The 15,931-nt window shown below is 40.9% G+C and overlaps 1 protein-coding gene across 48 annotated transcripts in view; it reads left to right on the top strand.

Moving 5' to 3' along the window:
• Window positions 1-15,931, top strand: part of NEB (nebulin) — a 157,448-nt gene that overhangs the window by 52,515 nt on the left and 89,002 nt on the right. For 45 of the 48 annotated variants that reach the window (XM_081869593.1, XM_081869592.1, XM_081869564.1 and 42 more), the window contains 17 exons: window positions 363-674; window positions 1,216-1,419; window positions 3,157-3,261; window positions 3,359-3,466; window positions 4,672-4,983; window positions 5,575-5,778; window positions 6,501-6,605; window positions 6,709-6,816; window positions 7,372-7,683; window positions 8,399-8,602; window positions 9,697-9,801; window positions 9,900-10,007; window positions 11,081-11,392; window positions 12,417-12,620; window positions 13,329-13,433; window positions 13,715-13,822; window positions 14,820-15,131. In XM_081869593.1, coding sequence (XP_081725719.1) covers window positions 363-674; window positions 1,216-1,419; window positions 3,157-3,261; window positions 3,359-3,466; window positions 4,672-4,983; window positions 5,575-5,778; window positions 6,501-6,605; window positions 6,709-6,816; window positions 7,372-7,683; window positions 8,399-8,602; window positions 9,697-9,801; window positions 9,900-10,007; window positions 11,081-11,392; window positions 12,417-12,620; window positions 13,329-13,433; window positions 13,715-13,822; window positions 14,820-15,131 — 3,228 coding nt within the window. The remainder of the gene's footprint in view (window positions 1-362; window positions 675-1,215; window positions 1,420-3,156; window positions 3,262-3,358; window positions 3,467-4,671; window positions 4,984-5,574; window positions 5,779-6,500; window positions 6,606-6,708; window positions 6,817-7,371; window positions 7,684-8,398; window positions 8,603-9,696; window positions 9,802-9,899; window positions 10,008-11,080; window positions 11,393-12,416; window positions 12,621-13,328; window positions 13,434-13,714; window positions 13,823-14,819; window positions 15,132-15,931) is intronic. The other 3 variants (XM_081869591.1, XM_081869590.1, XM_081869603.1) reach the window with 3 other exon arrangements.

Here is a 15,931-nt window from a genome sequence, read left to right as displayed (position 1 = left end):
TGTGAGTGTGAGTGTGAGTGTGTGTGAAGTTTGTACAAACTGAATGACTGGGGGGGGGGGGTTCCTGCGACATCACCAAAACATGCCAGGCTGGGAATGTAGTGCTGCCACTGTGCTGATTTTTTTTTGCCTGTTTCTAGAGCAGCATCATGGCATGTCTACTTACAAGTAGGACCCACTGAGTTCAAGGGGGGCTTGCTCCCAAGTGAATGAGCAACCCGCTTTGCTTGTGAATCAGCAGCAACCACGAAAGGCCACATTTGCAAACAGTTCTGACATGGCGCCTCCATTGGGATAGATCTGCTAACGATTCTGGATTTTGTCGTTCTTGTCTTTGCAACAAACTTTGTTTGTGATTTCAGTACAAGTACAAAGAAGGTTACCGCAAGCAACAGGGGCATCACATTGGAGCACGCAGCATACAGGACGACCCCAAACTTGTGCATTCTATGAATGTAGCCAAGATACAGAGTGAGAGGGAATACAAGAAAGACTTTGAGAAATGGAAGACCAAGTATATCAGCCCTGTGGATATGCTGGAGGTCTTGCACGCTAAGAATTGTCAGAAACTGGTCAGCGATATCGATTACCGTCATTTTCTGCATCAATGGACATGTCTCCCGGACCAAAATGATGTCATCCATGCTAAGAAAGTATATGAATTACAAAGCGATGTAAGTCGTATTTATAAACCATATCTTGCTATGGGGGATCAGAAATGATATTTGTTTGTGAAGGCAGATTTCAAGTCTCCTTCAGTCTCTTACCTACCCTAATGCTGGTAGGTCCCTGCTTACATCCTTCATTCTCACTGACTTCTTATTGCTCTTGTTCATCCTTGTTTTTGCTATTTCTGGAGTGTGTTCCCAATCTTTTCTGATACCCAGTATGTTTAATCTCTTAATTCGTTTTTGTCAAACTTCTTTTCTGAGATTTAAGGTGCTTTAAAAACAATGTTTCCCTTGTCTCCTCTCCTGCGCTAGTCTTCTCACTATGTATATTTTTGGCCAAACATACTGGTACTTGGTCTTCAAACTTTGCAAACCTTTGTATGCTTTATTTAAATAACAATCAAGCCAAATGATAGACATACCTAAGGCAAGGACCCATAATCAACATATGACGGAGGAATAGGAATAGGACCAAAAGTTAAAATCCTCTTCAGTGGTATTTGCAATACCAAATGGATCTCATATATGTTTTCTTCCTTCCTAGAATGCATACAAAACAGATCTTGAGTGGCTGAAAGGCATTGGATGGAACTCATACGGATCTCTAGAAGCGGAAAAGAACAAGAAGGCTTCTGAGATTCTGAGTGAAAAGAAATATCGCCAGCCTCCAGACACCGTTAAATTCACAAGTATCCCTGATTCAATGGAGGTGGTTTTGGCAAAGGAAAATGCCAAGCATAGGAGCGATGTAAGTGTTCTCAGCACAAGTGTGTGCTGCTCTCGAGGAGCAGGTGTCAGCAGTGGGAATAATGGCTGTGAATGGTGGTTGGGAGGAGTGAGTGAGTGAGTCATGCCCTATAGCATAGTTAACTGCTTTGCAGCACATCCAATGCATGTTTACTCAGACGTAAGTCCCCACTGTATTTAACAGGGCTCTCTAGGGAGCATGTTCAGGACCGCAGCCTTAATTAGTTCAAGAGTACCTTCCTTTTTTGCTTGGAGTTTGCTTCAGGTGAACATGCATAGGATTCTGTAGCAATTTTGATAAGTGCATTTTTATTTTTGTTTTCAGTTTGATGAATTTGGCATAAAAAGGGAAGTTTCTGGGCCTAGGGATTTATTTAGGAAAATGATGTCCCCGCCCCGTAAGCCTGTAATCCTGTGAAGGAGGATATAATTACATGGGTTTAAGTACTGAGCAACCCTCCTCCCTGACTCACCCCACAACAAGGCATTTTACAGTCTCTGGCACCAGTAGGGGTGCCAATTTGGATAAAATATTGTCGGGGGGGGGAGGTAAGCCCCACCCCTGATAATCACATGACACAGTGCGCACACACAATTTGAATGACAATGTCCATCATCTTTGGGGGCCCTAACCCCCTCAAATATTTTATTGGGGGGATGGACGAAGGGACCTCAGCCCTAGGAGTTAGCTCCTATGTGTACCAGGTATTCAGCAATGTCTCAAGGTGCATGGGAGCACAAGACCTTGCGCTGCACCTGCTAGCACAGCACAGTCTCTTTCACAAAGTTTTGCACAACGTGCCATGGAACGCTGAGCACAATTCAAAGTGTTGGTGCTGGCCTTTAAAGCCCTAAACGGCCTTGGTCCAGTATACCTGAAGGAGCGTCTCCACCCCTATTGTTCAAACCCGGACACTGAGATCCAGCGCCGAGGGCCTTCTGGCGGTCCCCTCGCTGCGAGAAGCCAGGTTACAGGGAACCAGGCAGAGGGCCTTCTTGGTAGTGGTGCCCGCCCTGTGGAACACCCTCCCATCAGATGTCAAAGAGAAAAATAACTACCAAACTTTTAGAAGACATCTTAAGGCAGCCCTGTTTAGGGAAGCTTTTAATGTTTAATAGGTTACAGTGGTGCCTCGCAAGACGAAATTAATCCGTTCCGCGATTCTCTTCGTCTAGCAGTTTTTTCATCTTGCGAAGCAAGCCCATTGACAGCTTAGCGGATTAGCGCTATTAGCGGTCTACCGGCTTTTAGCGATCAGCTGAGAAGCGGCTTATCAGCGGAACAGCTGACAAGCGGCTTAGCGCTTAGGGAAAGGGCGGAAAAAAGCGGGGAGGGGAAACGCGGGAACTCGCAAGATTTTTTCGTCTTGCGAAGCAACCCCATAGAGAAATTCGTTTAGCGAAGCGCCTCCAAAACGGAAAACCCTTTCGTCTAGCGGGTTTTCCGTCTTGTGAGGCGTTCGTCTTGCGGGGCACCACTGTATTGTATTTTAGTGTTTTGTTGGAAGCCGCCCAGAGTGGCTGGGGGGACCCAGCCAGATGGGTGGGGTATAAATAAATTATTATTATTATTATTATTATTATTATTATTATTATTATTATTATACATGGGCAATGGCCTGCCCAACATTTCACATTGGCTTGATGTACTTTTGTACTGTGCTGAAGTTGATATTTATTCTTACTGGCATATTATTATTATTATTATTATTATTCACTCTCTTTCCATTCTTTCTAGAAACTTTACAGAGAAGCATGGGATAAGGACAAGACTCATATCCACATTATGCCTGACACTCCCGAAATTATCCTGTCCAGAGCCAACTTAATTAACACGAGCGATGTAAGTTTGATGCTGGATAGCACAAGAGGGTGTTTGAGTGGTCTGTTTTCTTGCTGGGCTTCCACAGCGATTAACTTTCTGATGGTTCTCTCATTAGAAACTCTACAAGTTAGGATTTGAAGAATTGATAAGGAAAGGCTATGACCTTCCACTCGATGCCATACCAATCAAGGCTGCGAAAGCATCTCGAGATATTGCCAGTGAAGTAAGTATTTCATTCTGCTGGTTAACAGCAAAATGGCAATGCTGCTTATTTAATCTTTGATTCGGCACATTGTTAACGTGAACTTTCTAAGGGATGTGTTTGCATATGTATATACATTTAGTTACACATAAGTGCACACACTGATTTTCTTGTATTTTTTTTTTATATATTTATCAACTAAAACTTAAGGGGGAAAATAGTTTCGAAGTTTCCCAAAAATAATTGTAGTGCTTCGTATAATCGTTATAATAGCTGAAATGAATGAATTGTGATTTGAAAAGTGTCAGATTTTGAACACATATAAAATGAATGTAAATCAAAGCCTGGCTTCAGCTTCTCTTTTATTTCTCTTTTGTAAATTGTAATGCTATCTTGAATCAACGTTCAGAGATATAGATATATATGATACGTTCCCTTTATGAATAAAAAATATGTCCTGTTAGGGAGCAATTCAAAGCTCCCTCTGGCTCTGAGGCAGTCTGAAGGAGAAACAGGAAGAGGCAGAAGTGCTGCTGTGCTGGCAGAGAGAGAGGTCTATTGGTAGAAGGAACTCCATGTTAAATTATTTGTATTAATGGTTTAATAAATACTTTGCTTATGGGTGGGGTAATCTTATATACCTGGGAGGAGATCTGCCACACCCATAGCCCTATTGGCTCAGTGGGATGGGTTGGCAACTTTTTCATCCTTTTGTTTGTTTGTTACCTTCCCACCCCCAGTTGCAGATAATGGAAAGCTATTAATTTTAACAGCTCCAGGGCTGGTGTAGCTAAGAGGCCCTTTTGTGTGTGCATCAGGATAACAATGACAGCTTAGGTTCATGCACATCCAAGCCTGTCCCCGACACACCCCTGGAATAGCTCACTTTGGGTCCTGCAGATGTACCCAGGACCTTCTGAGATCCTGGGTACATCTTGCCATTTTGGTTTAGACAGGCAAACCTTAACACAGAAGGATGGTTAAATTTTGCTTAATGTTTTACAATGCTACAATCACACAATATTGCTTTGATTCCATAAACTCTTAAATGACTGTTGGTCATGCCCAACCATTTGAGCTGAAACGCCTGATTATATAAGTTAGGATGTCCTGAGAAATCAAGTTTTGGAGGGATGATTGTTTGATAAGACCTTTATAAATAGACGAGCACCTCTTAATGTAATTAGAATGAGAAGTTAGTGAAAATAATTTTCTCTTTCCCACAGTACAAGTACAAAGATGGATATCGCAAGCAGCTTGGCCACCATGTTGGAGCACGCAGCATACAGGATGACCCAAAACTTGTGCATTCTATGAATGTAGCCAAGATGCAGAGCGAAAGAGAGTATAAGAAAGACTTTGAAAAATCGAAGACCAGGTATACCAGCCCTGTGGATATGCTTGGAGTCTTACTGGCAAAGAATTGCCAGAAGCTGGTCAGCGATGTCGATTACCGTCATTATCTGCACCAATGGACATGCCTGCCAGATCAGAATGATGTTGTGCATGCCAGGAAAACATATGAACTTCAGAGCGATGTAAGTATCTTACTTTTTCTTAAAAGCTTTTAAGCATGAGACTATCCCAGGGTTAGTGGATTTTATTCACAATTCCTCATGGGGGAAAAGCCTGTCTCTAAACAGCAGATAATGATAATTGTGCCTGGATCTTAGAACAAAAAGGTGAGACCGGAGTGATGGGTCAAATGAGGGAACATATTATTCATAAGTCAGAAGAGTGGGAAGCTAACTTCAACCTTGAGGGACCTGCCTGTTCCAAGGGGTATGCCAAGTCATAGCCCAAAGCCTAGGTCCCACCTAATGGTGAGCAAGAAAGTGGTCCTAACTCATCCCCTTCAGGATTGGTAGTAGATGGTTCTATTGGGCTGCCCTGCTCATCAACCTAATGGCTGCATTCTATTTAGATAGCATGCATACTATATATTAAAAGAGTAAAAAAAAAGTTGAAAAAGTTTGTTTCTTTTGTTTAATCTGTGCTGACACAAGTTGACAGTGTAAGAACAGTCTCTTTAGTTGATGTGGATTATAATTTGTGAAGGAAAAATCCTCAATTGTAATGGAAGGTTTTCATGGAACTATTGTCCTCCCTGCTTGTTTCTTTTCAAACAGAATATGTATAAAGCAGATCTTGAATGGCTAAAGGGCATTGGCTGGACTCCAAGTGGTTCCTTGGAAGCTGAGAAGAATAAGAGAGCCTCTCAGATCTTGAGTGACTACATCTACAGACAGCATCCTGACAAATTCAAATTCACAAGTCCCATTGATTCTATGCCTATGGCTTTGGCAAAGCATAATTCTGAAGTTATGGACCATGTGAGTTTCATTCATGCCCCTTCCTTAAAACTCATATGAGCAAATATATAAAGAAATGTGCCTGGTTTAGCAATGCTGTGACTGGGAATATGCAGGCTCTGACCACTTAGAGAATTTGCCTTGTGATTTTATCATTATAACTATCTCTATGATTGTTATCTGGCCCTAATTAACTAATTAAGAGTTTCATTTTTGTGCTAAGGAGGCACATTCCATTCATTCTTATTTTCATACCCGGTAGCAACCATTTTGTAGCAAAGTATTGGTTTTCATACATGTTGGATTAAGGCCATTTCCAGAAAGTAGTTATGGGGAGGGCATTGTTTGACAACATGAGTGTTCCCCCCCATATGTTATTTAATATCTATCTGAAATCTTCAGACCTGTCACCAGGAGATTTGAAGTGAAATACCACTAATATGTGGAATGTACCCATCAATCTCTTTCTGTTTCATCCAAAGCACGAGAGGAGATTGACTGGTGCTTGGAGATGGTGGAAGACCTGACCACAATACTCCATGCTCTGGTAACTTCCAGTCTGGATTATTGTGACGTGCTCTATGTGGGCATGAGGACAAATTGGAAACTTCAACTGTTTTATCTGTTTTATGACTATGATGTTATGTTGAAGGACTTCTGATAAATGTTGGAAGCAAACAAATTGCCATTCTTGGTTGCTGCTGCCTTCATCAAATAATTTATTTACTGGTTGTTGTTTTCAGCGCAAGTATATAGATGCATGGAACAAGGATAAAACCACCATTCATATCATGCCAGATACTCCTGAAATTATACTGTCGCAGCAGAACAAGATCAACTATAGTGATGTAAGTAAAAAAAAAATTAAAAATTTAGTAGAGAACCAATTTAGAAGAAATACAAGTGCCCTGTTTTTAAACACACAATCAATCTTTGCCATTCTTTTTTAAGAAATTATACAAACTTTCATTGGAAGAGGCCAGGAGAAAGGGTTATGATCTTCGTGTAGATGCAATTCCAATCAAGGCCGCTAAAGCTTCAAGAGATATCGCAAGCGAGGTAAGTAGTTTTGTTCATGAGTTGTCAGATGCTGTTATGTAATAGGCATTGCATTTTCCCAAACCACTTCCCTTAATAGTAAATAGTCCCAAATAGGCTAAATAGTACCCCTGTGTTATCGATATTGTCAGTTATCATAAACAGGAATAATCATTGAATACATTAAGTTTTTGCAAGTGCCTGCCTGCAGATGCTGATGGCAGAATCCAAAATGTCCCTCAGTCCTTCCAATAAAATAGTTTCACTAAGTTCCCAGTATGTGGCACCCACATGTGGTAAGCTAGCGGGTATATGAAACTTTACCTGTCTTCCAACCCAGATATACCAGGAAGCCTACACCTAGGTTTGGTTCATGCTCACATATTTTTTTAATGTTGTTTTTCTTTAAAGCTGTCCCTTTCTGAAAAAATAAAAAACACAGAATAACAGGTCCGTTTTTTAATAGATTCGTGAATCATATTCTGTATAAGTACAGAAACTGAGAAATTGCCTGGCAACAAGCAGTCTTCTGGGTAGATGATTTATAGTATGCACATATATTTCTTTCCCCTCCAGTACAAATACAAAGAAGGCTACCGCAAGCAAGTTGGCCACCACATTGGAGCACGCAGTGTGCAAGACGACCCAAAACTTGTGCATTCTATTAATGTAGCCAAAATGCAGAGTGAGAGGGAGTATAAGAAAGACTTTGAGAAATGGAAGACCAAATATACCACCCCTGTGGATATGCTGGAGGTCTTGCATGCTAAGAATTGCCAGAAACTGGTCAGTGATGTCGATTACCGTCATTATTTGCACCAGTGGACGTGCCTGCCAGATCAGAATGATGTTGTGCATGCCAGGAAAACATACGAACTTCAGAGCGATGTGAGTATCTTTATAAGAAAAAGCGTTTTAAACATTAGATTATCCCAGGGCAAGCGGATTTGAACCACCATTTTCTGTGTGAAGAAAGCCTTTCTCTAAACAGCAGACAATTATAATTGCGACGGAATCTTGAAACAAAGATTGATTACTTCTCCAGAGGTCCAGAACACCTTTCTGTGGGATGTACATTTGGCTTTCTGCTGAGGTTTGCTCCACAAAGGGGGAGCCACTACCAAGGAAGCCCTGAGACCAGGCATCACCAACAGTTTAGCACCCACCGAAGGCAGCACCAGCAGGGAATCCCCTGCCAGTTATAGGACCCGAGATTGTTGAAATCAGGGAAGCGCTCCTTTAGGTACTTGGGTCTCAAGCCATTTGGGCTTTGTATGTTAGTACAAACACCTTGAATTGGGCCCAGCAGCTCACTGGCAGCCAGTGAAGTGTCTTCAGGATTGATGGCAGATGGTTCGATTGGGCTGCCCCACTCATCAGCCTAATAGCTGCATTCTGTTTAGATAGCATGCGTACTAGATATTAAAAGAGTAAAAAAAATTGAAACGTTATTGCTTGCTTAATCTGTGCTGACACAAATTGACGGTGTAACAATAGTCTCTTTAGTTGATGTGGATTATAATTTGTGAAGGCAAAAGTCCTCAACTGTAATGGAAGGTTTTCATGGAACTATTGTCCTCCCTGCTTGTTTCTTTTCAAACAGAATATGTATAAAGCAGATCTTGAATGGCTAAAGGGCATTGGCTGGACTCCAAGTGGTTCCTTGGAAGCTGAGAAGAATAAGAGAGCCTCTCAGATCTTGAGTGACTACATCTACAGACAGCATCCTGACAAATTCAAATTCACAAGTCCCATTGATTCTATGCCTATGGCTTTGGCAAAGCATAATTCTGAAGTTATGGACCATGTGAGTTTCATTCATACCCCTTCCTTAAAACTCATATGAGCAAATATATAAAGAAATCTGGCTGGTTTAGCAATGCTGTGACTGGGAATATGCAGGCTCTGATCACTTTGAGAATTTGCCTAGTGATTTTATCATTATAACTATTTATCTCTCTGATTGTTATCTGACCCTAATTAACTAATTAAGAGTTTCATTTTTGTGCTAAGAAGGCACATTCCATTCATTCTTATTTTCATACTCTTTCAGCAACCATTTTCATACTGGTTGAATCAGAGCCATTTCCAGAAAGTGGATATGATGGGCTTTGTTTAGTACCATGAGCATTTCCCCCGTCTTGTTAATTAATATATATATGCAAACAGTTGGGACCCCTCTGAACAGGAGATTTGGAGTGAAATACCAATAATATGTGGAGGGCACCAAGCTATTGCTCTCTGTTCCATCTGAAGCACGAGAGGAAACTGAAGTGCTAGCCTGGTGCTTGGAGGTGGTAATGGACTAGATCAGGCATAGACAAACTCGGCCCTCCAGATGTTTTGAGACTACAGTTCCCATCATCCCTGACCACTGGTCTTGCTAGCTAGGGATGATGGGAGTTGTTGTCCCAAAACATCTGGAGGGCTGAGTTTGCCTATGACTGGACTAGATGCTGGTCAATAAATTGAAGTGGAACCAGGAAAAGATGAGGGTGTTATGTATCCAAAGTTCCTCTGGGAGGAGCAGGTGCAAGCATTGTGATGTTCTGGACCTATCTCTGTCAGTGGAGGCCCAAGTAGCCTCAGTGCCTAGGAGTTCATTTACATCTACAGCTGGTATGCCAACTACGGCCCAACTACAAAGAAGACTTGGCCACAGTACTCCATGCTCTGGTAACTTCCAGATTGGATTACGGCAATTTTCTCTATGTGGGGCTGCCCTTGGAGGCAATTTGGAACCTTCAACAGTTTTATCAGTTTTATGATTGTAAAGGGCTTCTAAGAGATTTTAGAAACAAACAAATGAATGAATGAATGAATTACCATTTTTGGCAGCTGCTACCTTTATCAAATAATTTATTTACTCTCTTTTTTTACTATTTTTTACTATTTTTTCAGCGCAAGTATATTGATGCATGGAACAAGGATAAAACTACCATTCACATTATGCCAGATACTCCTGAAATTATATTGTCACAGCAGAACAAGATCAACTATAGTGATGTAAGTAATGTCTTCAAAATCGTTGGTAGAAAACCAATTTAGAATAATAACAAGTGCTCTATTTTTAAACATTAAACCAATCTTTGCCATTCTTTTAGAAATTATACAAACTTTCATTGGAAGAGGCCAGGAGAAAGGGTTATGATCTTCGTGCAGATGCAATTCCAATCAAGGCTGCTAAAGCTTCAAGAGACATTGCAAGCGAAGTGAGTAGTTCTGTTCATAAGTTGTCAGATGCTGTCATGTAATAGGAATTGCATCTTCCTAACCCACTTCCCCTATTACTTTTTTTAAAAAATATCATTTTTCTATGGCTCAGTTACTGAATAGGTGGATTTTTGTTTTCTGGTTTGAATTGTTGAAAAGGCTGTGATATGTGAATCCCTCATTTATCACAGCTGATACAGCTACTCTTGTGATGCTTTGGATAGATTTAGATGGACTAAATAGCTTCCCCCATTTTATTGATATAGTCAATCATCATTAATAGGAATATTCGTTGAATATGTTAGGTTTTCACAAGTGCCCAAACTGGTGATGGTGGAATCCAAAGCATGCCTGAATCCGTAAAATAAAATAGTTACACTTTATTCCTAGTATGTGGCAGTATGTTGACAGCTAAAAGGTAAAGGTAAAGGACCCTTGACAGTTAAGTCCAGTCGCGAATGACTCTGGGGTCGTGGCACTCATCTCACTTTACTGGCCGAGGGAGCCGGTGTTTGTCCGCATACAGTTTGTCCGGGTCATGTGGCCAGTATGACTACGCCGCTTCTGGTGAAGAGCAGCACACGGAAACACCGTTTACCTTCCTGCCAGAGCGGTACCTATTTATCTACCTTCCAATTGGCAAGCCCTAGGCTAAGTGGTTTAGACCACAGTGCCAGGAATTGCATGGAACTTTGGCATGGAACCCAGGCTTGTCATTCAAGCTTACACTTAGATTTGGCTAATGCTCGCATTTGTTTTGTTTTTCCCCCCTGTTGTTTTTCTTTAAACCTGCCCCTTCTGAAAACAACACAAAACAGAATGACTGGTCCATTTTTAAAAGATTCATGAATAATATTAAAAATACCTTCCTAAAGGAAACAAATCTTTAAAGATTATTATAGAACCTGTATGAGGAAATAGAAAAATGAAGTGGCAAAAAGATAAGGAAGAAAGATGCTATCTAGATGGGGAAAATACTGTCACAGTCCTCTCAGAATGTGGGATTTTCCAGTGCAGCTATCTGATGAATAATCTTATGGGTAGACAATTTACACATGTATATCTATTTCAGTACAAATACAAAGAAGGCTATCGCAAACAACTTGGGCACCACATTGGAGCACGCAGTGTGCAAGATGACCCGAAACTTGTGCATTCTATGAATGTAGCCAAAATGCAGAGTGAGAGGGAGTATAAGAAGGACTTTGAGAAATGGAAGACTAAGTATATTAGCCCTGTGGACATGTTGGAAGTGTTGCACGCCAAGAATTGCCAGAAGTTGGTCAGTGATATTGATTACCGTCATTATCTGCACCAGTGGACCTGCCTTCCAGATCAGAATGACGTCATCCAAGCTAGAAAGGCCTATGATCTCCAGAGTGATGTGAGTACCATTTATGTTTGGGCACAGCTAAACGTAATATAAGGTATAAAATAAAGTGGGGGGGGGTGTCAAATGGTGGGATACAAGGGTGAGTGGAACTGAATCCTTCCCCTCCCCCAGCCTGCTCCATCAATCTTGGCTCTTTTCTCCTAACCCACCTCTAATTCCAGACAACTTTCAAGTGTTGCAGTTGCACAATGTGAAGTAACAAAAAGCAAACATGGTGGCAGTAGTCACTAGTATGGAGGACTGACACCATGGGTAGGCAAACTAAGGCCTGGGGGCCGGATCCGGCCTGCGGACGGTCTAGGAATCAGCGTGTTTTTACATAAGTAGAATGTGTGCTTTTATTTAAAATGCATCTCTGGGTTGTTTGTGGGACATAGGAATTCGTTCATATTTTCCCCAAAAAATATAGTCTGGCCCTCCACAAGGTCTGAGGGACAGTGGACTGGCCCCCTGATGAAAAGGTTTGCTGACCCCTGACTGACACCTTCCTATTGGCAGCCCCCCTGTGAGGGGAAGTTAAAAATACCCCTCCCAGGGCTGCAGCAGAGTATCAGCAGGAAGCAGACTGTCAGATATGTAGCACTCCGAATTTCTTTTATTATTTACAGCGAATTAAAACAACAAAGCATAGCTAGTGTGAGCTGAGTGCCTCACACACATCTCTCTTTTGCGAGAGCAGAGAGAGAGAACAAACAGCGGAAGTTACAGATGCTCACTTCTGTTCTCATGCATAACAGTACACAACAGTACAGGAATGTCAACATGGATATCATGTTACATCAGCGATGTGAGACTGAAATCCCAACATCCTCCCCATGCCCATAGCAGCCATGTTATCCTGATACTTGTGGCACTTTTATCCTCATTATGGTGTGTGTGTGTGTGTGTGTGTGTGTGTGTACACATTTTTTCTCTCTCTTTCTGGCATCCTAATCAGACGGCACCCCCTCCCCCAAGCAAGAGTCCGCTATAGCTTTTGGTTTTATTAATGATTCTTTGAATTTCTTATTCACAGAATGCCTACAAAGCAGACCTTGAGTGGATGAAAGGCATTGGCTGGGTCCCTATTGGTTCACTGGATGTGGAAAAAGCCAAGAAGGCTGGAGAGATCCTAAGTGAAAAGCAGTATCGTCAGCCACCAGACAAATTCAAATTCACCAGTGTGACAGATTCTCTTGAAATGGAGTTGGCCAAGCATAATGCAGAAACAATGAACAAGGTGAATCTGAGCCGGGCAGTTGAGAAACTAGTATTGTGGTACAAATGTTGTAGCGTCTTATTAGAGGGCACTAATGATCCAACATTTTTCCATTTTCACTTATTTCCGTTGGGGAGCTTTTTGTATATTGTTTAACTTTTGCTATTTAACTTAAGGGGATTTAAAAGTACCTAGCTTTGGTTAGAGTTTACATTACATATTTGCAATATGACATACAGTTAACATTTCTTTTAAAGCTGTATTGTCATATAGGTAGGTAGTCAACAAGTAACATGGTTGTGACCCCTGTACATTTCTCTGAAAGCGAAACATTTCACTTCATGTATCTTAGACATTTTCGTCAGCTATTTTATTGCAAAGTTCATGAACTGGAAGAACCTTGCGCCTTTTGCATCAGGTAGACTTAAATATGAACAAATAATACATTTATTCTCATATGGAACCGGTGAGGTAGATTTAAACTGAGAGAGCATTAGTGGTCCAAGATCACCTTGTCAGCTGCATGGCTGACTGAAGATTTGAACTCTACCCAGTCTTAGTCCAATACTCTACCTACAGCACCACAGTTCGAGGTAGTGGAGTTCTGCCTCTGCAGGCTATTTTAATGCAATTTTCATAGGAGGCCCTCACTTAAAAAAAAAAAAGCCCTAAGATTACTGAACCATTGTCCTTATAACCACTGTCTCTTGTGCTTATGATCTTCCACAGCGTTTGTATACGGAAGCTTGGGATAAAGACAAGGTTACGATCCACGTGATGCCTGATACACCTGAAATCATGCTATCAAAATTCAACAAGCTAAACTATAGTCAGGTGAGTGCCACTTGGGTAAACAAAGGAGTTCCTCCATACCAAGGGAGACTGCAAATATTTCAGCCATCGTCCGTGGTTCTTGCAAGGGATGTGAGCCCCATAGTCACCAGATGGCTTGGATTTGTTGAGGCTCAGTAGGCTAGAGTTGCCCTGGAGTTTTTTGTTTAAGTGCAGCACAGTCAAGTTGTTCCACCTCTGTCAGTTATGTAAAATTATGTGTGTGGACATGAAGGACGCAGGCATGGATAACAATGAAGTAAACATGTTCTTCTTCCTTACAGAAATTATACAGACTTGCTATGGAGGAGGCAAAGAAGGATGGCTATGACTTACGTTTGGATGCTATCCCAATTCAAGCTGCCAAGGCTTCCAGAAATATTGCCAGTGATGTGTGTACCCAATATGTTCTATGTATAGCTTTTTTTTTTTTAAAAAAAGTGGAAAGCATTTCTACAGTATGTGTGACTGTGGTGGATGTTTTAGGCAGTATTAGAGAGAAGCTACATTTCCTTCCATGATTTTGGTTTCATTTGTTAAGGGACTAATTTATTCTGTGAATTATGGGGATAAAAGAACAGGGTTCACCACAGTGTGGTGAAATGGACTTAGCCAGATGGATTTCCTTGTTTGTTTGCTTTGTTTACTATGTTTCTTTAAAACTTACTGGAAAAGAAAGGAAAAATATTTGAAGGCAGCTGCAAAATAGATTTGAAAAAAAAGAAAAAAAGAGAGATGAAATCCAGGGAAAAAATATATTGGGATTAATTTAGAGCTGAGATTCAAAGAACTGTGAACAAGCTCTGCACATAGCAAAGTACTTTTGAAACTAGAAAGATGGCCGGAGGTGCTTAAGCATTACCCAAGACATTGGAACTACCTTAAGAGCTTTTTCAGTGTGGCGTAGTGGTTAAGAGCGGTAGTCTTGTAATCTGGGGAACCAGGTTCGCGTCTCCGCTCCTCCACATGCAGCTGCTGGGTGACCTTGGGCCAGTCACATGTCTTTGAAGTCTCTCAGCCCCACTCACCTCACAGAGTGTCTGTTGTGGGGGAGGAAGGGAAAGGAGAATGTTAGCCGCTTTGAGACTCCTTAAAGGGAGTGAAAGGCGGGATATCAAATCCAAACTCTTCTTCTTCATTCCTATCCATGAATAATAAAGGATTGAAGAAGAAGAAAAGTTTACCTTGCCAAAGGAACAAAATCTTTAAAGATTATTAGAAAATATGTATGATGAAATAGGAAGATGAAGGGACAAGCATAGGAACAAAAGATGCTATCTAGATGAGAAAAATATTGTCACAATCCTCTCAGAATGTGGGATTTTCCAATGCAGCTATCTGATGAATATTCTTATGGGTAGACGGCTTACACATGTATATCTATTTCAGTACAAATACAAAGAAGGCTATCGCAAGCAGCTTGGCCACCATATTGGAGCACGCAGTGTGCAAGATGACCCGAAACTTGTGCATTCTATGAATGTAGCCAAAATGCAGAGTGAGAGGGAGTATAAGAAGGACTTTGAGAAATGGAAGACTAAATATATTAGCCCTGTGGACATGTTGGAAGTGTTGCACGCCAAGAATTGCCAGAAGTTGGTCAGTGATATTGATTACCGTCATTATCTGCACCAGTGGACCTGCCTTCCAGATCAGAATGACGTCATCCAAGCTAGAAAAGCCTATGATCTCCAGAGTGATGTGAGTAAGCTATGCAGAATAAACACAGCCAGTGAATTTGTGTCTTTCCCCAAATATATGCTTTTTTATGTAGACAGTTCAAATATATCTGGAAATCAATGTGTTATAAGTGGAGATGAATGGATTCCATCCATTCCTCTCTGTTATTGTTCACTATTCCTTGGGTTGCCTTCTGTTTGAACCCTGGAACGAATGCCGGGTTTTGTATTGTCAGGAAAGGCTTTTGTTCATAATTTTAAAAGTAAACCTAAAACAAAAACCAGCAAACCACCCCAATGACACATAAAACAAAAGGTATGTTTTTAATTGGGGATATTATTTTTTTAAGTTAAAACAACACTTCCAGTTTTTAGAAACATATACAATATTTATATCATTTTTTTAAAAATGCAGTAGCAAAATTGTGTAATTCTGAAAAAATAAGCTAGTTTTTTTAATGAACAATTTCAAGATAATTCTTTTTAAGATACCTTGCAAACATTTTGGAAATATATCACCAGATACCTTTAGTTGAGTTACGATAACGTGAAACACCAAAATCCAAGCTGAAATTCAGTATAGGCATATTCCATTAGGAAATTCAGTATAGCCAGATTCCAAGGCCAAGCAATGAACAAGGGAGTGTGAATCAGACTTCATAGGATCATCAAGTTTGGACTAAATGAATATATAGCTGCAAAAGCAGGAGTTATAGTGGTTGTAACTGTGACGTATTGGTCCTTCAGTATACACATATTTAATGTTTCATTTCTATGTTTATAACCCAGACACTGGCGGAGAAAGAGGTGCGGGGGGGGCAC

Source organism: Podarcis erhardii (assembly GCF_964252035.2).
Source record: "Podarcis erhardii genome assembly, chromosome: 1".
In the NCBI taxonomy this organism is placed as follows: Eukaryota; Metazoa; Chordata; class Lepidosauria; order Squamata; family Lacertidae; genus Podarcis; species Podarcis erhardii.
This window is presented reverse-complemented; position numbering and strand designations above follow the sequence as displayed.